The 24,427-nt window shown below is 39.7% G+C and overlaps 1 protein-coding gene across 16 annotated transcripts in view; it reads right to left on the bottom strand.

The window, feature by feature from the left end:
• The window catches only part of BBS9 (Bardet-Biedl syndrome 9), a 442,463-nt gene that overhangs the window by 52,338 nt on the left and 365,698 nt on the right, over positions 1-24,427 (bottom strand). For all 16 annotated transcript variants that reach the window (XM_027102231.1, XM_027102227.1, XM_027102230.1 and 13 more), the window contains one exon: positions 9,879-10,101. In XM_027102231.1, the coding sequence (XP_026958032.1) occupies positions 9,879-10,101 (223 nt within the window). The remainder of the gene's footprint in view (positions 1-9,878; positions 10,102-24,427) is intronic.

Genomic DNA, 24,427 nt, shown 5'->3' on the forward strand with positions numbered 1-24,427 from the left:
CCATTTGAAGATAAAACAGTCCCAAATGTCTATCGAATATGCGAGAAAAGTTATTTTTGATATCATACAAAGCCTCAGACATAAATATCTTCCTCATGGATGCTCCAGTGTTACAAAGATACTCTTTCTTTTGGTCAACCTATGTAATTTTTAAGGATATTGAAAATTACACAGAGTTAGGGTTTCTATTGTAATATTTCATATGAGAATAGTCCAAAGAAAAGACAGCTCACATTTACAGTTGGATGAGGGTTAAAATGTACATTTTATATATTTGTTCATATGACACAACTAAAGAAATAGAAATAGTGATGCACTTTAAAAGTTATTTAATTCATCCCCCCTACTTTCAGGCAGGGTTTTTCCCAAATTATCTTTAGACTGTTGACTATCTGTATTAGTTTAAACATCTGTAGAGAAGGAAATTCCTCAAACTCCCCTGGTATTCTATTCCTGTATTAACAGCCCTACTTCCAAGAAACTGGGCTTTGGTCATCACATTCTAATTAGTTACCAGCCAGCTTGTCTAGCAACAAGTATTTGCTAAGTACACACAGGGAGAATGTTATTCTATTAGGTCTTTGATGATAGGCCTTCCCGGATAGTTACTCCTAATTGCTTCTCCTCTCAAATACAACTCTAATCCCGGATTCAAATATTCTTTCACTCACCTTTATTCATCCCAGTATGGACTCCCTATTACAATGGATAATTATGACCATCCTATTAAAAACTGAATGCTTTCTTTACTTATAACAATATAGTTTGATTTTCAAAACAATTTTGAAACAGTGTGTTATTTCAAAACAAGGTGGTGCCACCTCAATATTTCAAGTGAGGAAACTATGGCTGCAGAAGAATAAGTAGCTGCACAACTGCTAAATGGTTGAGCTTGCCCCTCCCACAGCAGCTACGGCAAATCAACCTTAATTTACCACCTCACCATTCACCCCTTCTTGCTCACAGATTATTATAAAACTCTATTTCTCCAAAGCTCATGTGGCTGGACTTCATTAAACTTTCTTTTCTTTAAATCTCCCTACACTTCCAATTTATATCTGGGTTCTCATTTTTTTCTCTTCTCAAATACTAACTCTTTTCAGTTTACCTGTATTCTAGATTATTCCTCTGCCTCCTCAAACGTTCCCATTTAACATGAATGTTGGATTTTAGCACTCTCATCTTGCCACCATCCCCTGACCTTCAAACATCTCAAAATATCTTTTCTAAAGAGAAGAAAAAGAAAAGAAATAAAAACCTTGATCATAGCCTATTTACTTCTTTTTCTATCTGCCTTCCTATACTGTTCCGTCCAGTTACAGAAGGATCTTTCCTTGACCTTCTTCTGTCCTTTATAGTACTGACAGAACCTCTTCTGGGAATTCCTTGAAATTCACTTCCTCCCTGTAGAATCCACCTCTTGTCTGGCTCTGCAGATAAGTCCCAAATCCAGTGTTCCCCAGCGTCTGCCTTCACTACCAAAGGGTTCATCCAATTGCAAAGTTGCAATGATGACCTCTAAGCTGAGGATACTAAAATCTACTTTCAAGCTTTAATCTTTCCCTTCAACTCAAATCCCTCAGATCCAGCTATTGACATATCTCTTTTCTTGGATGCATCTTAATCATCTCAAGCTCACTGTATTTGAAATGAAGCACATTATTCATAACAAAATTACAAACTTAATCATTTCCATCAATGGCAACTAAAGAACTTGATGAACTATCTATATTCATCCCTATTCATCATACTTCTCTCTATCCTGCATATCACCATCAGATTAGTATTTCTAAAACACTGGGGGTTATTTTTGTTTTGTTTTGTTTTTTAAACCATTTTTTAAATTGAACAAAACACTGTTTTTTCATAAATCACTTATAGCTTAAGAATCTTTAATAGCTTCCATCACCATTTGCATCATGCTCAATCTCTTTTATCCAGCTTTTCAAGTTCCTATATCAAAAGATGCTTAGTGGGCTTCCCTGGTGGCGCAGTGGTTGAGAATCCGCCTGCTGATTCAGGGGACAAGGGTTCGTGCCCCGGTCCAGGAAGATCCCACATGCCACGGAGTGGCTAGGCCCCGTAAGCCACGGACGCTGAGCCTGCGCGTCCAGAGCGTGTGCCCCGCGACGGGAGAGGCTACAAGAGTGAGGGGCCCGCGTACCACCAAAAAAAAAAAAAAAAAGAAAAAAGGATGCTTACTGATCTACCAAACTGAATTTCTAATCTGAAACTTAACCAGTTTACTTACAGACCCATATCTCCTTGCTTAGATCACCAACTCTATCTATAATATCTGCCACTATCCTTTCTAAAAGTCTAAAATTCACACCTACTTCAAGACTTAGCCTCTTTCGAAACAGCTCCACTGATTCATTCTAAAATATAAGGTAGACCAATGGCAGTTTCCTATTTTTGATACTATACTATAGTCTATGAAATATCACCATTACGGAAAGCTGGATGAAGGGTACATGGGATTCTATGTAGTATTTTTGCATCTTCCTGTGAGTCTGTAATTATTTCAAAATAAGAAGTTTAAAAAAGATATGATGGGCATCAATTATATATATACCAGGCATAAGTAGGATGCTGTGCTCACAAAAAAGAATACAATATATCAATATATTGAGTCTTTCATGCACTTACTTTCTATCTGGAGGTATTATGGACTGACTTATGTCCTCCCCAAAATTCACAGGTTGAAGCCCTAACCCCCAGTATGACTGTATTTGGAAATAGGGCTTTTAAAGAGGTAATCAAGGTTAAATGAGGTCATTAGGGTGAGGCCCCAACCCAAAAGTACTAGTGTCCTTATAAGAGGAGGAAGACATACCAGGAGTGTGCATGCACAGAGAAAAAGGCCATGTGAGGACACAGAGAGAAGGTGGCCATCTGCAAGCCAAGGAGAAAGACCTCAGGAGAAACCAAAACTATGAGCACCCTGATTTTGGACTTCCAACCTCCAAAACTGTGATTGAAAATAAATTTCTGTTGTTTAGACACCCAGCCTGTGGTATTTTGTTATTAGTTTGCCCTAGCAAACTAATACAGTGGTAAGGGATGAAATAAAAATATTAAACAATGGTACCCTACAATAAGTACTGTAAAAGCCATATACCAGAGACCAGGGAAGCACAGAAGAACAAGTAGTGCCAGGAAGGCCAACGAATGCTTTGTGGAATATCATTTCTTCTGGGTCTTCAGAAATTAGTGGTAATTTTACCACCAGCTAAAGACTGACTCTCTAAGTCAAAGAAACTATTTAAAAGTATAGAAGCTTACAAAGCATGGTGTATTTGGAAAATACTGAGAAATTCAGTATTAGTAAAGGATTTTAAGGAAGAAAGTACAGAATATAAGGGTAGAAGGATAATGTGGGTCTATTTAGTAAGGAGTATTGTATTTCAGGCTTAGAACTTTTGATTTAATGTGGTAGGTAACACCTGTGGAATATTTTCAAGCAGAGAAGTAACATACCCATATCCCTGTTTTTCCAAAGAAACTCATATTCATGGAAAAGTATAAATTCATTATGGATGTATACAGATTTAGCTACAAGAAAGGAAAATCCATACCATTAGCCATCACTATGCACTTCCCCATGCCAACCTTACCCCCAGGCCTAGGCAACCACTAATATACTTTCTATCTCTATGAATTTGCCTATTCTGAACATTTTATATGAATGGAATCATAATATATGGTCTTTTGGACTGGCTTCTTTTACTCGGCATAATGTTTTCAAGGTTCATCCATGTTGTAGTTCTTTTTATTGCTAAAGAATATTCCACTGTATGGATATACTATATTTATTTATCCATTCATCATTTGAGGAATATTTGGATTGTTTCCACTTTTTGATTATAATGTTTCTATGAACATTCATAAGTTGTTTGTTTTTGATTGTAGTACTAAAAATAAAAGAGGATTTTTAATACAAGAAGACTATTGGTAGGTCATTTTAGTAGTCTGAATAGGAGATAAGAGCATTAGTAATGTAATGGCAATGTGGACAGTGAAAAGAGATATATTTGGGAGGTGCTACCATCAGGTTTTGGTAACTGACTGAACATGGAGAGGAAAGGAAACAGACTCAAGATTGTTTCTGAGGATGCTGGCCTGGGCATTGGGTAATATCATCGACTGAGATCAGGCACACCGTAGGAGATGAGTTTCATTCAGGCATGTGGAATTGGAGAGGACTGTGGGGTACTAATGGAGACATGTGAAACCTGGAAGACGCCAGACAGAAAGGTACAAATTTAGAGGCACATGGAATTCAGTAGTAGTTGGATCAGATCGTCCAGGAGAGCATAAAGATGGAACACCAATAGTCAAGAGACAAAAAGGAACAAGAAGGCATAAAGCAGACTGGAAAAGATAAGCCTGCGGGGGCCAGGAACAGTTTCCAACAGTAAAAGAGAAGCCAAGGAATGAAAACGTTTTAAGAAGGAAATGGTCTTACTGAAAAAGGCTGCAGAGCAGTCAAGGGGGTTGTAGGCAAAGTGTTCACCCAATTTAGCAATTATGTAGCCACTTGGGAAAAGGTTAAAAAAGTGCTCAGAGATCAATATCTTGCATGATTTGGCCTACTTTTGGAGAGGAGAGGCAGAGGTAGGAAGGAGGCAGAATCCATAAACTAGCTGCACAAAGTCCTGCAAAGTACTTGGGTTTCTTTATCAGAACTGAAATACAAACAAGCCCCATAAATACAGGTCATTGCCCTTGAATAACATAAAAGTCATTAATTTCCTGATTTATGACACCAGTCCTTGTTTTTTCCTTACCACCATTTCTGATACAACTATAGTCAATTTATTGTTGGCATTTTCTATTACAGTCTCTTTTTACAAAAGTTATATTCGTTATTCGTACGAAAATGTACACATTATATGGAAGAGAAATAGCAGGAGGACACTCAGACACCACCTGTAACTGTGGCACCCAGTATAATTATCATTAACATACACCTCGGTTTATATGCTTCTGGACCAGATTTTGAGACGTGTATCACTGAAGCTCTGTCTTTTGCTTTCTGCCTTTATTGACTTACTTAGAAAGACTTATCCTGCTCCTCCATGTCTATGTATCTACCTCTATTTCATTCTGTGTTTTTGTGTTTCCTTTTTTTTTTTTTTTACATTTACATCTCTTATCCATCTGAAATGTATCGTGGCACACAGAATGGGCTAGGGAATCTATTTTTTCTCCAAATGGTTGGCCTGTTCCCAGAAACATTTTTCAATTAATTCACCTTGTCCACTCTCCATTGCTTTGAAATGCCACATTAGCACATGAGATCAGAATTCAGGCTAGCACCTTCTAAATTCTTACATACATAATTTTGGGGAGGGGGGAATTCTCCTACTTATAGATGTTCTAATTATCCCAATTGTAATCATAAAAAAGCAAAAGCATAATACAAAGATATTCACTCAAAAACGAATTGGCCACTTATAAAATTAGTCTCTACTCCAGTATCTTTCCACATTTAACACTAGAGGAATCCCCATCTGCTATCAACTTTTTGTATTGGTTCATCTCTCACCAACTGTTGGAAACTGTTGCAAATACAGCATAAATGGGCTGCAGAGGGAAATTATAAACCTTGCAAATGATGCAAGATACAATGCAGTTAAAGTGTTATTAGAGAACCGCTTGTATCACATGCAAGGACAGTACCCGGAGAAAATCTGGCAATTGAGGACAGGAATAAAGATGCAGATGTAGAGAATGGACTTGAGGACATGGGGAGGGGGAAGGGTAAGCTGGGATTAAGTGAGAGAGTGGCACGGACATATATACACTACCAAATGTAAAATAGATAGCTAGTGGGAAGCAGCCACATAGCACCGGGAGATCAGCTCCTTGCTTTGTGACCACCTAGAGAGGTGGGATAGGGAGGGTGGGAGGGAGACGCAAGAGGGAGGAGATATGGGGATATATGTGTATGTATGGCTGATTCACTTTGTTATAAAGCAGAAACTAACAAACCATTGTAGAGCAATTATACTCCAATAAAGATGTTAAAAAAAAAAAAAAGAAAATCTGGCAATTGGTCCAGTTAACAATGAAGAGAAGAAAATTGGCTAGAATGATGACATGATAGATGTTTCTGAAGAAAATGGTTTGCAGATCAAAGAAAGATCGCTAGGAAAATGGATAATGCCTTGGAATATTTTTTCTTAAAACTTACCTTCTTTGTGAAGGTGCTAGTTAGGCCAAATTTGAGTGTCCATCATCATACCAGAAACAAAGCAAAAACAAAAACCTCACGCAATTTCTTCATTGCTGTCTCTAAAAATTGGCACAAAATTGCAGGCATAACATAAATTCTGGCAAATATATGATAAACTTACTGTTGATTTTAACTTTACTCTTTTTCAAACAAATCTTTTGTTTTCCTAATGAAAACAATGAAATGTTGGTTCCAGTTTCAGGTAGTCTTCTTCTGATACCAATTAGTCTCGAACCTTCCATACTTTAATCACTAGCAATCTAAGGTAAACCTCAGCCTCAAGCACCTGCAGGGTTGCAGCAAGTAACAAACAGGTATGAGAAAGCCAGCTAGGCAACTAAAGGCATTCACATTCAGATTTTTTTTAAAACACTACCCTGGTGGCCCTCTGTAACTCTTGTTCTAAGGGTAGAATACATACCACTGAGATTAGAAAAAAGACATTTAATGAAAATGCAATATTCCCCAGCTGAAAGATGTGAATACAGAGGTACAGATAAGAAAAATACAAGTTTGATGGTTCTGTAATAAAAAGAATACCCAATAAAGATCAGGCTAAATCCTGATAGAGAAGCTGAAGGTTGATAAAGGCAAGCAGGAGAAATGTGAGGCAAAGAAGTCCATAAGGTAATTCCCAGTGGGAAAGATTTTCAAATTCTGGACGCCAGGGAGGATGCTGTCATCATGGCCTTTACTGGAGCAAAGAAAGGGCACATCCAAGGTGCTGGGTTCATAAAGTCATGAGGCTAGAGAAGACCAAGAGTTTTTTATTCTGAGATTCATCTGTAATTTAATAGGGAACATGGTGAAATTACACACATCCCTGCCTTTTAATATCAACCACTAAGTCACTTCATCTTCCTAGCGCCTTCGTTACCTCAGCTGTTAAGAGAGGGAAGTAAACCAGATGATTTCTGAGTTCCTGCCCAGCTATTAAAAAAAAATCATGTCTGTGAAAAATGCTTGTATGCTTATGTGTTCAGTAATCTACTCCTTTCTAATATGCCACTTTACCTTCACATATTCTGAAACAACTACTATAGCTAAACATCAGAAATTTCACAACTACTGGTTTGAAGCAGAAATAACTCAGAAATAATCTCTGTAATAATGGTACCATGTCACCTACTGAGATAATAAAAATTAAGCACAAAGCAAATACAGGGTAAATCCTTATTATATTCCTCATAGCAAAGAAAAGAGACTGTGTGAAATTTCTGCCCTTTTCCTCCCACAATCCTAGGCCAATTTAAGTGAAAACAAGGCCAGATCAAGAATAGCTCACACAGGAGGAGGCTCTGGCTAGAAATACATTTGTACCGTGTGGTCTGTGTGGTCTAGAGGGAAGCACAGTGCGCTACAAGATTTGGATTCTAGACCTAACCCTTCTGGTAACCATGTAACTCTGGGAAAGATATTTAGCTTTCCTTAACTCAATTTCTATTTGTAAAACAGCAATAATTCTACATGTTTCTTCTACCTCAGAAACGTGTTAAGTACAGAAATAAGTATGTGAAAAATCTGAGCTCTATGGAGGAAAGGTATTATAGGCAATAATGGAGCATGGTAATGACGAAGAGCATTGATTTAACAAATTTTAAGAACTTGCTATCATGATTGGATATGGCAGGTGGGAGGGAGAGTCACTCAACTAAAGTCAAAAAGTGGGTCATCATTAAGTAAAAGCAAGCAATTATGACCGCGACAAACACGCACAGCCTCAATCTCTCCAACGGGATGAACTCGGCTAGACTAGTGTGACAGGCACACACCTGGCTTCCAGATTCCTGGTTTGTGAACAAACACATTTTCCACCTTCCTTCATGTCTCCCTCCCTTCCTTCTCTTCCTCCTTTCCTCTGCCTCTTCCTTCCAAAAATTCAGAAATTTTACATCAAGGGTTTCTAAGGACACAGCCCTGAAGTTGCTTCCAAATCTAGTTATTTAAACAAATGTCTAAAGTTCTATAATCAATAAATGTGACTAAAGAAGCATCGTTTCTCTCCAGGTGTCCAGGTGTTTGCTCACAGCAATGCCACCGGACTCCCAGTGGCTGTTTCCAAAGAGGCTCCAACAAGGACGTGGGGAAGACAAGGCAGGGCTACCAAGGCCTGCACTGACAAACACACCAGCCAAGCAGGGGGTCAGTCCATCTCTTTTTAAGCTTTCCCTTTTATGTTTTTGGCCTTCTCCCTCAAGCCTCCTTTGTTTCTCCAATTGGCAAGAAAGGAGGGAGAGCCATATACTGATTGCTGATTATAGTGAATATTTTTCATTTACCATCTCATTAAGTCTACATATTTATTTCTTAGGAAAATCATCCTAACAGTGGACAGAGATGGATGAATCGAGGCCCAAGGACCAGTTAGGAGGATGTTAACAAGGGCAAGATGAAGAAGACCTAAATTAAGACAAACTATTAGAACTGTTTCTAAGTAGGAAGGCAATTCTATTCTGAGATGCCATATTAGAAATATTACTTTGGAATGAAAGTTACGTTCTGCCTGTGTATGATTAAGGCAAAAAAATTTTCAAACCATAGAGTACAGAATCCCATGGTCCCAAGCCAGCCGTTCTCTCCACCCCAAATTTATAAGGTGAATTATGCATACATCCGTACAATGGTAATAATTATAGTTTGAATTTTTTGAGTGTATCTCTGTTCCAAGAATTGTGCTAGGTGCTTTACAAACATATAATGCCCTAGCAACAAGGAAGGCATTATTATACCCACTTTGAAAGGAGAAACTAGACTCTGGAAAGTTAAGAAACATATCCAGGTCATATGAGCAGTAACATCAGCATGGGGGGGCGGGCAGTAAGTGTACGAAATGCATGTAAGGAGGAAGATGAAAAACTCCACACCACTTCCCATACTATGGTCCTTGCTTTAGGAGGAAATAGATGCTACCGCTGCTGCGTTTAATAAATTCACTTACTTATGCTCCTTGCTGCTGCCATAAAGAGAGACACTAAGTAGAGCTAAGCGGGACTTGGGAGCTGCGGCCTCTAAAGGACCGAATGCAGCGCTATTGATGGCTCAGCCCCTCTGACTGTGGGAAGGGCTGACTTGGAGGCCCATGGTCATCACTGACTGCCCAGGTCTGGGCAACCTGGATCTCTCTCCCCCTGAAACATAGAGGCCTCAGCCTTGAAGCCTGCTCATGTCTCCTGATCTCCAGTCTTTTTCTTTGTCTCTTCCCCCTTATTCTGGTGACCACAACCAGGAAAACAGCAGAAGGGATGGGACTCATCTGGACTATATTAGCTGCTTGTATTATCCTATTTACATTTATGAAATATGGTATCGTGAGATCACATTTAGTAAAATTTTCCTTAAAAATAGTTTTATTCTCTAATCCACTTTTTATTGGTTAGAAGCAAAACAAAATGGATCATATATTTAAAAGCAGAGGGAAGAAAAAAGACATACCATTCTAGAAATGTCTAGCAAGCAAATACCCCAAGAATATTTATCCAAGTGGTTACCCTGGGATATCTGAGGGGAAACGTGAAAGTAATTTTCTTGGCTATCATCACTTTAATATGAAATGTAAACCCCAAGTACAACCACAGGCACATTCCTTTAATTTGGCCAAAGTACAGTTGTGTTTTGGGAGCATGAATGGAGCTCTTACCTGGCATGACCATGGTCTGCGGAGCTGCTGCGTCAGTACTTAGGCAGAGACGTCCACCTTTGGCTAATCGATCGCACAGCAAGGTGATACGTTTCTTCAATCGGCTTGTGTCTTTGGGTATGCTCAACTGGCTGCTGAGGTTCAAAGCCTGCTCCTTGGAACTCTTCGATAGGCAGGTCTTCAAAAGGTGGGAAATAGCAGCATCCACTGTTTCTTCCCAGCCCTGGATGCAAAAGCCAATTTGGAATTTATGCATAGATGACAAATGAGCAAAGTAAGCACTTTACTGTTAATCAAGTTATAAGATTATGAGTGTTTTTATGTCCCACTGTTGGGGACTTGTTAAGAGCTTGGTGCCTGGAATATTCCAGACCAGTCTGGTTTTAAATTCTAGCTCTGTCAATTGTTTGAGTACATTACTTAATTCCTCTTAGCCTCATCCTCACCTACAAATGAGGATACCAATAATATGTATCTCCAAGGGTTGGGGTGATTAAATGAGATGGTGTATAAGAAGCTTTTAGCCCTGTGCCAGGCATGATAATCATCATCATCTCAGGTGTATGTATGTTTGATGATCCAGAGAGTGAAGTCCTGGGATTATAGTTCATTTTGCTGCTGAAGGAGAACCAGCCAGGACAAGGAGAGACTGGGGGAAACTGGAAGGGAGAGAGAACCCTGATGTCTCTCTCAGCTATTGGTTCCACAGCCTTGGGTTTGTAGGCCAAAACCAGAGGAGCTTTGTCAAGAGGGATTTTGGGAGACACAAGCCTACCCAGTCCCACTCCCGTGCCCAGGTGACCAAAAGTGACACGAAGTGAGGAAGTGAGCCGTTTACCCCCATTTGCTGGGAACAGTGTGGCTGGGCTGCAGTGAAGACCACGAGGAGTGCAGTGTCACCTTAGCACCCTGCAAGCTGTAATTCTAGGGATATCTATGGGGGGCAGGGACCGCGGTGTCATCACAGAGGATTGGCATGAGGAAGCACCACCCTCAGGTGGGTTCAGATAACAACAGAATGAGAAGCGGGAGGGGTCTGCTTATGCTCTCCAATCGGACATCCCCAGGGGGCCCCAGAGATAACTGGATATGAGTTTCGGGGGGTCTGGAGGTCTTAAGCAGCAAAATAGAGAAGTGTGAATGAAATCTGGGTATTATCGCCAATGTGATTGCATTTGTACCCAGAGGCTGGTGAGACTTACAACACCACAGGCTTGACAATCAAAGTGAAATCATAAAGGATGATACTGAATGACTATCCTCATAGAATACTAAAGAATAGTCCAAGCCCCTCACATAAGGGGTGAGTAACCTAAGACTCAGAGAGGAGCCCCTGGGTGACTTCACTATTGGTACCACTCTATCCTCAACCTTATCAGTTGAGCCACCTTTCAAACATGCAAATCAGATTACATTATTCCTAAACTTCAACTCCTAAAGCCAAATGCTCAGTTTAGCATATAAAGCACTTTCTGCTCCAGCTCCTGCTCCGTTTTATTCTCTCCCTGTCTCATCCTGGCCTCTACACATGCTCGGCCCTCCTGCTGCGATGCCCTATCTCCACTTGTTACCTGGCCAACTACTACTTACGACTCAGCTCAGGCACTGCCATCCAAGCATCGCATTCGTGAGCCCTCTCCAGGACTCTGAGACCTCACACAACCAGGTCCATCACTGTACTCCTCACCCTGCGCAGTGGCCACCATCTGCATGCCTGGTTTCTCCAGTGCCTGGAGGTCTCCGCACCCCTAGCACTGTGCTTGGTCAAGAAATGTGTTTGCTGGACAGAGAGATGGTGAACTAGGATCTTAGAATTGGGAGGACTTTGGAGATCTTTAGTTCAGTCTCATGGGACGTTCCCTGGAATACAGTAGCAACCATCTGCCTAGGTATGCTTGTCCCCAAGATCCAAAATTACTACGTTTGGGGGCAGTTCATTCCTTTCAGGGACATGTGTAACCAGCAGAAAGCTATTCCTAAACTGAGCCAAAATCTGCCCCGTTGGCCCTTATTCTATCCTCCAGAGCCATGCAGAATAAATCTAACCTCTCTTCTACATGACAGCCCTTTATATCTGCGAAGACAGCAATTCTGTACCCTCTCCTCCAGAATAAACATCCTCAGTTCCTCCAGCTCTTCCTTATATAAACATGGTTTCAAGTTTTCTCTCCATCCTGACCACTTGTCTTTGAATGAGCTCCAATTTTAAACACTTAAACATTTATACAGCTAACTAGAGAACCCCAAACTGACCCCAAGACACCAGGCTGGGGATGGGAGTGCAGGGTGGAAAGAGCCGCCCCCTGTTTACTGGGAGTTCTCACTGCCAGCCTGGCCTCTGGTTGCCTCTGCTCTCTTGGCAGCTGTACCACACTCCTGAGTCACAACGAGCAAACAGATGATTAAGCCTCAGGCCTTTTCCACACTCACCACACATCTTCCTTGTAGGCTTAAGCAGCTGGTTCTTTAGACCAAAGTGCAGGCTCTGTATATATCCACTATAGAACTTCCCGCTGATTGCCAACATCAGGATTTTTTACTCTATTGACCCATTATAGATGGCAAATTAGGAAACAAATTAACTATTTTTAAATGAGATGTCAAAGGCTATAAAAACAGCTTCCTATCCCAAACCACTAAAGAATAATAAACCGCTGGTTACTACAAAGACATCTCTATACAAATATCAAAACCTAAACTAGACAAATATTTAAAATTGAATTGTATTTCAATAATAATGGGAAGAGGTAAATTAAGACAAAATAGTAACCCAAATGTCATTGGAGAGGACATATTTTCAAGTTGTTTTTGAAGCCACTGATGATGACCTCTGGAGTATAAGAAGGAAAAATCCTTTGTATATAATTTGGCATTTGTGTGCTCTGTGGTCATTTCAGCATTAAAACAGTTCCTACTATTTTATAGACTATTCATCTAAGCAAACTACTGTTTTCATAAGTAGGTTACAGTAACATATTAGATAATTTAAGTAGATATGGCATTTACTTAATATAGAGGTACTACAGAATTTCCTTTTCTACTGCCAACTTGCAGATCAAGTCAAAAATCATGTCATGTTTAGGTATTTGGCATGGATATTTCTTTAATATAATGAGGCATGATGCCAATACTTCAAAAATATTGTTACTGAAATACAGGGTTATTATCTGGAGGGCCTGAATTGCTACATAAACTCAAATATGATAATAAAAAGGAATGTTTATGAGACAAAAGAAGAGCCTTAAAAATGCAATGTGAGGGCTTCCCTGGTGGCGCAGTGGTTGGGAGTCCGCCTGCCGATGCAGAGGACATGGGTTCGTGCCGCGGTCCGGGAGGATCCCATGTGCCGCGGAGCGGCTGGGCCCGTGAGCCATGGCCGCTGAGCCTGCGCGTCTGGAGCCTGTGCTCCGCGGCGGGAGAGGCCGCAGCAGTGAGAGGCCCGTGTGCCGCTTAAAAAAAAAAAAAAAAAAAAGCAATGTGATAATCCACTGATCAACCATGTAGCATACTTACCTGATAAAATGTGAAACAAAACTATGTGGAAATCTAGAATCTCAAGTATGAGAAGTACATTAAAGATAAGCTATTTTAACCACCTTTTTGGTGTTTGAATCCATTACCTTTATTTACAGCCCTTAAATTGATAAGTCCAATATTCAGTTTTAACGTCTAAACACACACACACACACACACACCCCATATGCACATACCTGACCTTTATCCTTTAAAGTTGAACACCAATTGTACTAATAATTGAACATCAATTGATGTTTATCACTTGAACATCGATTGCCTCTCCTAATTGCAAGAGTGAAAGAAAATCTTAATTTTGGTAAAATGGTGCTAAAAAACATCTGAAAGGGAAGAAACTACTAAGCAAGTGCTCTTTGGTGATAGTTGATATGATTTTAGTTCTCAGATCCATAGCCTAACTCTTAAAGTCCCAGTTAACCCATGTATGGCTTTTAGAAAATGACAGTAGGTGTGAAGTTACAGCTATAAATGTGTGACTAAATCCATAAATAAATTTAAATGTACATGTTACTCTGCTTTATCTTCTTCATGGGCCTTGTCAGTACCAGAAATTAATTTATTTACTGGGCTTTTTTGTGCTTACTATATCTAGTCTAGTATTGACAATTGGAGTTTTGCTTTGTTCCCAAGGTCTAGGCTCTACCCCATGTGGTAACTTAACTTTTGTCTTCGTCCTTCTACCTGAGCCCCTATGTTGGGAGCCTGCTTAAAGGGTCACTCCTTAAAGGACTGGGCTGCCTTGCTCCTGCAAAATCCCTTTCAAGGAACTAGACCTAAGGCTGTAGCCCTGCTGCCTGACTTCAGTGCCAAGTTGCCTGCTGCGTGCGTTCCCCAACATGGCTTTTCATGTTTCACCTGCCTGTGTGGAGGCTCCTATATGCCATGCTGGTCCCAGATGCCTCTCTGTACCAGTGTGATGCCCTATTTCTATGAGGAAGCTTTTTAAATTCAAGGCCTTAGCCTCTGCTAGCCTGTTCCTCCTACCGCCTGAAGTCAACTGAGCTATGGTTTTTGCTATCCAGAGACCGTACAGCCATGGCTGAGTTTCTGACTTCCCTGCTCTACTTGCCCTGCTAGTCTCCACTGGTCATTGTGCCTAAAAACCAGTATAAGCAAGTGGCTTTTCAGAAACGGTAAGATGCAGAAAGTTTGACCAAGTTTGTCAAGTTAATTTCCTAGGGTATCAATCAAAATAACCAAAGAAAAAAATAAACTAAAACAGTATTCTCATGCCACCTGCAAATTAAAACAGCCGAGTTGAAGATAACTGCCCCAAGGCTTCTGGATTTTGACTTAACCTCACTCACCTCAACAGCCTCTTCCCTGTATGACCTTAGATAAATCACTTAATCTCTGTAGGGTATATCTAAGGTCTCCATAAAACAGGAATAACACTATTTGCCACGCCAATTTAACATGAATGGTAAGGCACTCAAATCTTAAGCAGAAGATACTATGGCATAAGCATGTATATTCAATCCTACTTTTTTTAAATCAGAAAATACAAATACACAACTGGAATCCAATGTGAAGAGTAATACCTTTTTTTTTTTTTTTTTTTTGTGGTACGCAGGCCTCTCACTTCTGTGGCCTCTCCTGTTGCAGAGCACAGGCTCCGGATGTGCAGGCTCAGCGGCCATGGCTCACGGGCCCAGCCGCTCCACGGCATGTGGGATCTTCCCGGACCAGGGCACGAACCCGTGTCCCCTGCATCGGCAGGCGGACTCTCAACCACTGCGCCACCAGGGAAGCCCAAGAGTAATATCTTTAAACTTTTATTCAAACAAATTATAAACTTCTGCAAACTTATGTTTATAATAGAAACACTACCACATCCGCAACTATAGTAGTATAGGGAAAAACCACACAATGCCATGGTAGCATTTGTTACCAAATGTGCACACAGTTAACTCTAAGTGAGAGAGGAAAGGTTAAAAAAAAAGAAATCTGTGTAAAGGAACAAATGGAGATTGTGTACCCACATCCCAGGTTTCAGTTGAGGAGAGAAGAGTCTCAGAAATGGCCCGTCTTACATTATACATTTGAAGGTAAAATGACCTGTACATCGTATTCATTTACTTGAAAAAAAGTTGTATTAAAGAGAAATAAATTTCCTCTTGAATAGATGTAAAGGATTCACAATTAAAAGTCTTTGGTATTAATGACTGATCTTATGATTACTATTACTTTGTATTGTATCATATTATAATTACCCAAGATAAGGAAAAATAATCAAATGAAGGGTCACTGTAAACTGAGGTACAAATAAACTTAGTTCTTTGGTTGTAAATTATGTATTTTGGAAGATATAAGAATTTTTCAGGATTTATCTAGGTTCAGATTATTTCTAAAGAATAGATTTTATTCAGTGAATCTTCCTTCATGCAAAGGAGGGCTTGAAATGTTGAGCTATTTACCTTTGAAGAGTAAAATAACTCTTTGAACCTGAAACAAAATAAAATAAAATTTAAAAATGAAACCAAGCTGTATGGCCTACATGGCACCTTAATGAGTTTAAAATTATGTTCAGTGGTTTTTATAAAATAAAACATTGAAAAAAATCAGTGTAGGGGCTTCCCTGGTGGCGCAGTGGTTGAGAGTCCGCCTGCCGATGCAGGGGACAAAGGTTCGTGCCCCGGTCCGGGAGGATCCCGCGTGCCGCGGAGCGGCTGGGCCCGTGGGCCATGGCCGCTGGGCTTGCGCGTCCGGAGCCTGTGCTCTGCAACGGGAAAGGCTGCAGCAGTGAGAGGCCCGCGTACCGCAAAAAAAAAAAAAAAAAAAAAAAAAAAAAAAATCAGCTTAAACTTTTTCAACCCATCACTAATAAAATGAAGCACTCCCCAATATCATCATCTTTTAATCTTAAACTGAAGTGATTTACTGGACTTCAGTATTGTCATGATTCAAAAGCTGTAAAAATCTCATTCAGATTTTAACCAGAAGTAGAACAGGGTGCCTGCCTTATCAACACAGCATTGTGAAAAATGAAGCACGTTGCTTCCTATTGGATGAAAATCTAAAACCTTTTTGAGAAACAGAAGCTAAGCAATATTCATGGAGTTTAGCAGCAGTACAAGCAGAAAACACAAGGTTGCTTCCAATCAACCTACTCTGATACTTTTTTCTAAGTTACGTTTTGCTAAGAAATTTGCATTTGACCTGTACTCCCATTCTGACCCCAAAGATTTAGACAGAGGAAGGAACACAAGTAGATTACCTGAATTATCATGAAACCTGATCCTGGAGAGCCGTATTCAATTTTAAAACAAAACAAAACGTTAATGATGTCCCACATAGCCAATCATTTTTTTAAAAATAAATTTATTTATTTTTGGCTGCGTTGGGTCTTCGTAGCTGCACGCGGGCTTTCTCTAGTTTTGCCGAGCGGGGGCTACTCTTCATTGCAGTGCACGGGCTTCTCATTGTAGTGGCTTCTCTTTGTTGCGGAGCATGGGCTCTAGGCGCACGGGCTTCAGTAGTTGTGGCTCGTGGGCTCTAGAGTGCAGGCTCAGTAGTTGTGGTGCACGGGCTTAGTTGCTCCATGGCATGTGGGATCTTCCCGGATCAGGGATCAAACGTGTGTCCCCTGCACTGGCAGGTGGATTCTTAACCACTGCGCCACCAGGCAAGTCCCTAGCCAATCATTTTGACTAAGCATTAAAGTCTGCTTCAGGCAAAAGCTTCCAGTCACATGCACTATTCAGAAACAACTTACAAAAATATTAAGACTGGAAAATAAAATTGATAATGAATATTCCAAGGGAAACCTGCTTCTGGTGATGGTAGATTAGATCATTTGGACCAATTATCCCACTGAGAATAACTAGAGAAAACATATACAAAAGTCACTTCTTTGAAGGTATAGGAAAGCTAACAAGATAGTACTTACCAGGTCAAGATCCAGGGTACAAGGGAAGCCCAGGAAATTGAGTCCTGAATTCGTGGCTGCTTTTTCCCCTGAGGTCATTAGTTACCTGCACTAACATGCAGCTTTGGTCCTTCACTTATTCACCACCTCAGGCTATGACTTATGCTTGCTTATGTATTTCCATGTAAGAGGCAGCATGGCTCATGAGAAGAGCACTGGGTTAGAAGTTGGAAGACCTAGCCTAAAATGTGGCACCTTTCCTTATAAGCTGTATGTCTCTGGGAAAATTATTTTAGGTCTCTGGGTCTCAGTTTCCTCAACAGTTAAAAATCAGAAAAATAATTGTCTTTGCCAGGTGCTTTTAGATTTAATGAGACATATTTAGCAATTGTAGTTACTGAATTCCATGCTATTATTCTTACTTCTGGGAGTGGTCTCTAAAAGTTGATCTTTCGGGGGCTGGTTCTTGTGAATAATAATGACACTAGAAATAACAACAAGAGAAAAAACTATTTAGGACCTCTTATGTACTAGAAAGTACGCTAAGAAATTTACAAATATTATTTGTAAATAATTATCTTGTTAAATTGGTACTGTAACTTCCAACTAAGGTGCTGGATGCAAAGCATTTCACCACAAATGACACAATTATTAAAAGTAAGAGCTGTAATGGGATCCAGGACTGTATGGCTCTAAATTCCATGCTCTTGGTCACTATACTACAGACCACTTTTTTCCCATTTCATTATGTGTGCCTTTCAATCTATTTTCATCAGATCACCTTAGGCAGAAAATATCATATGAGGTCTTCCCCCAGAAAATTTATGGTCACAATTAACATATTCATGGAACCAAAATTCAAATCAGCTTCTTTATCCAAGTGAACAGTCTATACTGTATACAATTAAATAAGATTTTACTGCATAATCAAAAAGCACTATAATTTGTGCCAGTTTGGATGGGTCAAAGCTTTTAGCACCTGCATAGACTACTGTAACTAACATCTAGGAATGGCCTTGGGACACCACATCCCCTGAAAACATAACAATGGTCAGACTTGACTCTGATGAGTCTGAGTTATAGATGCTCATTTCAAGGACTCATTACTGAGAATACTTGGAGAGCCCATTCTTATTATGGAATCAAAAGATTCAGGGGGGCTTCCCTGGTGGCACAGTGGTTGAGAATCTACCTGCCAATGCAGGGCACACAGATTCAAGCCCTGGTCTGGGAGGATCCCACATGCCGCGGAGCAACTAGGCCCGTGAGTCACAACTACTGAGCCTGCGCGTCTGGAGCCTGTGCTCTGCAACAAGAGAGGCCGCGACAGTGAGAGGCCTGCGCACCGCGGTGAAGAGTGGCCCCCGCTCGCCGCAACTAGAGAAAGCCCTCGCACAGAAATGAAGACCCAACACAGCCAAAAATAAATAAATAAATAAATTAATTAATTAATTATTTTTTTAAAAGATTCATGGGGTCACAGACTCCCCAAATACCCATATATCTGACAGAGCCTGGGGAAAATCTTACTGAAGCTAGGACAAGAGAAGAGCCATGTAAATAAACTGAAGGCATCAACTCCTCCCTAACAACGCTGTGTTCTTAAAAATCTCAAAGAGTAGGAAATAACCAAATTCAAGAAAAAATGTCCCAAAACACATGAAACCACTGATTTAAGTGTAAAGCACTTTTCTTTAGGATCCCTTTCCTTCTGTGTTTCTCTCTTCCTTTTAATTAGTTTGTACTTTTCAGGACCACCCAGAAGCTTCACTATTTTAAGATTTGCCTACCTATTTCTTTCTTGGTCAAAGCCACTGGTGGATCTGAAACAGCAAAGGAAGGTCCAAATACTAGATTTCTATTTCTATTTTCTTTCAAATAGAATTCAAGTCCGAAGAAAAAAATATAGAAAATGGGATCTGAAGTGACTGACTGTACACCATTCAATGTTCATGTCATTTTTCACAGCAATCAAGCTAAGATAACAGCAACACAGCAGCACAAATCTCAAAGTTAAATAGTAATTGTCTACATAATAAGGTACCTTCCCGTCAACTTTGTGAAAAAATCAATTATATAGTTTGAGTTCTTTTTAGTGTCATGTGAAGCAAATAAGTAGATTAAATTTGTTAGCATTTTCTAATATAGAATCCAGCACGGGTACATATAATACACAATATAAATTTTATTTATCCTTGTTAAAGTAGCCATATTGGAGAAGAATAAAACTTCAGTATGATCACCTTGTCAAAAGTTCCCCCACTGAGTCAGGTTTCTCATTTTTGTGAAGCTCCTTAGCTTGGGTTCAAATCTCGCCTCTGCTATTTTTTAGCTACATGACCTTGGGCATATTTCCTCATTTATAAATTGGAAGTAATAGTTGTGAAGCAAGGATGTGGATGCAAGTAGTTTATCTGACAGCTGATCCAAGAGGTGCTGGTGGGAAGTGAGTAAGTGAGAGGGGGAAGGGGGAGAAGACAATAAACTGCTGGGCTGTGAGCAGTTACTGCTGTAGGTAACTGGTGCAAGCCTGCTGGACTACTCTGGGAGGTGGTGTGTAATGCACCTTGGACTTTGCCAACTGGAGGGATGAGGGAGCTGGCGTATTAATCCACCAACCCCTGTCAGTCACTGATCAAACATGTGGCTGCACAGCCTCTGCCAAACAGGGAGAATCCTCAAGCAGCAAAACTGCAGGTGTCCAGCATGTAGAAGCTTTCAGGAATGGCAGGAGGTGGAGGGACACGGGTGAAGCACAAACAGCAGCCAGCACAGAGTGAGGATTAAGTGGGGTAATGTATGCAGAGTCCTTGGCCAATGCGTAGTACTTAATAACGCTCAATAAGTTAGTTTTCTTACATTTCTTTGAATTGGGGGAGGCAGGCCCATATCTTCTGTGTGTGTATGAATGTGTATGTGTGTGTGTGTATTTAATTTCTATCCTTATTTCTCTACAAAACAGGGATGTCTTCTAATTAGTGAAGTTTATTGGATGTGGTTCTGAGATTGCTAAAAATTATATAGAGATGGTTATGACTTTGAATTTACAGCCAATGGGTTAGAAAACAACTAACCACTGCAGCTGATCACTGCCATTAAACCACAGAAATTAGATTTCATAGGAAACTGGAAAGTTTCACCACTTTAAATGCAGAAAGTGAAGTATATTCCTGCTCACAATATCAGTGATTTCATCCACATAGTCTCATTCACTGTGGTGGGAGAGAAGACCTGTGTTCCTGCAGTCCTCATAAATGACATATCAGTGAAATCAAAGCTTAGATTTCATAATCATGTTATGCAATCTGCCAAATTAAGAGTGATAGCAACCTTCACTACTTCTCACAGTTTATTTGCAGCTTTCTCTTCAAAGCGCAACAACTGGTAAGATCTTTCCTATTTATATGAAATCTGCTTCTGGTTAAGGATGCCTGCTCCAAGATGGAACACCAAGGCATTGCCCTTTCCTATAACTTCCTGTCCCCAATTCAAACCACTCACAAATTTCCTGTTAATAAAAAATGACTGTAATTAAAATCTTTTACTCTATGCCTACAATTACGTTCCATCAATTCCAGAGCAATTTTTTCACATTTTAACATCTCTGAAATAGACTGTGTCAATTTCGGCGGCATCTGACAACCGCTGGCTTCCAGGCACCAGTCATGCTATTGCTGTCAGTGCCTGTGTATGCGCAGTCTTTGTCTTAGCTGTTCATATTTTGTCACTTCAATTGATGGATGTGCAATGGCCATACTTTCCTGTCAAACTGATTATCATTTAAAATATCAAAATTATACTATGACTCATCATTGAACAAAAAAGTTGTGTGCACGGAAAGGCATGAGAATAGAACAGTTGGAAGTATAAATTTGACATTAGTGAAGCAAATATTCATGACAGAAGAATGACAACAATTCCATATGTTCTTTCAAAGCAAAAGCTAAGTGCCTTCCAGGATGTAAAACAAGAAGATACAGATAGGAGAAATGTATTATGTTTTGTTATTGAGATACATGCACACAGATTACTATCCTCTGTCAAACAATGCAACTGAAGTAAGAGAAATTGCCAAATCTCTGGGATAGATGTGGTTTGATTAATTAATGTATCACACAGGACTATTGTTAAAGCAGTAAACATCAATTTGCCTAAAATTTCTTGCTAACTATGGATAGAAGCTTCTTGCACCAATATATGATTCAACTGAAGGAAAAAAACAAAGCTTTGAGCTTAGTCAAAATGGAAAACTTTTAGAATGGATATTAGGGACTCAGAAAAAAATCATGAAGGCAACAGTGGTACACTCTTAAAGTTGCATCAAAATGCTCTTCATGGCACACAGGACAATGCTGTGTGTAAAAACACAGATAGGGATCACCTGTAGTTGCAAGGTGACTTAAGAGAATCAAACTTTGAATGTGAAGAAGTTTCAGGAATACCTTAACCAATCTATGCTGCTTTCCTCTTATTGAGGCTCAAGAGTAAGATGTGATAAAATGTGTATCTAAAATCTTTCAATAATTAGCTCAAATTTTAAGTGATAAAACACACTATGTCATAGTTTAATTGGCAGTGTTTGGTTTTTTTTCTAAGTGGTCCATAAAATAATGCTGTCACTTACAATGGATGGCATTCTATTGTTGAAGTAGTAGTAACAAGAGCTAGTAATTCTTGGAGACTGTATATGCCCAGCACCACGTTTAGCACTTTATGTACATTTCCTCAATTAATCCTCCTATGAACCTTAAGAGGTTTATAAAAGGTGTCCTTAACATCTGCACATCTTTGACAAGTAGTTTCCAAATGAGTTCACATGAGTAATATTTTTTTTAAATACGGTTTAGCACTTCTGTGGTATTATTAATAATAGCAGTAGTAGTAGTAGTAGTGGTAGTGGTAGTGGTAGTGGTAGTGGTAGTGGTAGTGGTAGTGGTAGTGGTAGTGGTAGTAGTGGTATTCTGGTCTTCCAGTTGACATAGATAACTAAACATCAAAACCCTGAATCTAAAAATGATGGTGAAGACACCCAAAGGAGGCTCAGTACATGGTCCAGTTCACTGAGACCAAATGAGCAATGTAACTTTCTTACTTTGTGTAGGAAATAGAATTTGGATAAGTATTATTGAAGAAGAAAAACCTTATTTTATATATATTTTTATTCAATGTTTATTGTGTTTCAGTAAATCATGAATAGTAGACCACAGCCAAACCTAAGGAAAGCCAGATTACGTGGAAAAAAAAAAAAAAAAACACATAGTAGAGGAAAGGATATACCTGAAATGTAAAGAGAAATTCCATGTGTAACAGCTCCTCAGATGCTGACATGGCCCTTCTCCCAACCTAACTGTGTGAAGGGCAGTGAGTTTCTGGTTCTGAGCACCTCTGAACTGGCAGATTCCTCACTCGGCACCAACTGTGTTTTCCATCAAACTCTGGGCATGTCTTCATGAGAAAGGCATTGGGGAGCCAAGTTCACTCACTTTCTTTATGTCATGTTCTTCCTCTGCACCATTTATTTACTGGTTCAGTAGGAATATAAAGAGAAAGTAAGGTGAAATCAAAGCTGGATGGCCACTCTCAACTCTCTTCGAAGCAGAACCAGTCCTTGGGGTCTGGTCTCGTTCACCAATGTACAGATAAGGAAACCAATGCTTAAAGAGTTCTGTAATTTGCCTAAGGATGCCCAGCTAGTTAAGTATTTGCTCTAAAAGGGATGTGAACCCCAGTCTGACATAATATTCTATTCAACTGATATACCACAGTTTGTATTTTCTAACTATTAGCATTTAGGTTGCTTGCGGTATTTCATAATTATAAATATAAACATTATGGTACCAAATGGATTTTAGTTTACTACTTTCAGTGCATTAACTTAGATTACTGGTGCCCAAGTGTTGGATTAGTTTTATGACCCACATTTTCCTAGAGGACTCTCTGGAAAGACTATATCAGAAATAGCTGGGTGTGTCTATTTCACTACATGTCTGTTAGTAGTATTTATTACCAAATTTGACTAAATCAATAAAGGTGAAGTGTACCTAATAGCTGTTTACACTTGCATATATTCATCACTGGTAAGACTGAAAATTTTTATGTTAACTGATTTGAATTACAGGATATGTGAATGAAAATATGTATAAATATTTATGTGTGGTGGTCTGGCTATCAGTTTACCTATATCTTTTACCATCTGTACAGGAAAGATCAAGTTTTCTCTTATAGAATGCCCCAAAAATTTGAGGTTGCTTGCAAAAAAAAGGATTAATTCAAAATGGAAATAGATCGCTTCCTTTTTTAAAAATGACTTTTAAAAAGCTACACAGTTGTTGGAGGACAATCTGTAATTGTGTGAAACATTATGAAAGTAAATGGGGTATCAAGCAATCCACAGATCTTATATCCGACTATATGCTTAATTTAAGCTTTAATTCTGTGGGGATATAAAAGAATCTGTCCTTAAATTAGAATACAAGACAAGCACATATTCAATTTTAGAGTATAAAATGAGAGCTAAATTATGTCATACCCCCAAGTGAAATTCACAAGAGAATGAAAGCCAGAATAAATAGGGAGGAAATGAAAATTGATCTGCCTCTTAAAGAAGGGAGATAGAAGGGTAAAGAGAGGACACTATTTTAGGTGAGGAAAAAAAGCTCTATTAGCCCTGCTTGATGGAAAGAAGCTGCGTATCCATGCAAAGTCAGCTTTCCCAGAACAAAGTGGGGAAGCTGGGAAGTCGCAGAAAAGGAGTTTCGGAAAGAAGATACAGTGGAGCCAAGTGACTGAAAGTCCTGAATGCCTGGCACTGGAATCCAAACTCGACCAGGGGCAAAGAGAGCCATGGAAAGTATGTAAGCAGATGTGTGACAGGAGAGCAGTGGGCTGAGTCTTGCAGAGATGTGCAGGGCAAAACGTGGGTAGAAAGGCAAAAACATGGGTAGAAAGGCTACTTCAAATGCCACCACAGAAAGCCAGGTAGAATAACAAGGAGGCAAGCCAAGGGGGGTTCCCAGAAACATTTCCAAATGAACAACCACAGGCTAGGGTGACTGACTAAACCTAGAGGTGCAGCTCTGCGTGTGGTTACAGCAAAGAGGGAGCGCCGGTTTTAGAGGAAAGAGTCACCAATTTCCAAGTGTACATT

Source organism: Aethalodelphis obliquidens, unplaced genomic scaffold (assembly GCF_003676395.1).
Source record: "Aethalodelphis obliquidens isolate GAN/ISIS:26980383/991018 unplaced genomic scaffold, ASM367639v1 scaffold5, whole genome shotgun sequence".
Lineage (NCBI taxonomy): Eukaryota > Metazoa > Chordata > Mammalia > Artiodactyla > Delphinidae > Aethalodelphis > Aethalodelphis obliquidens.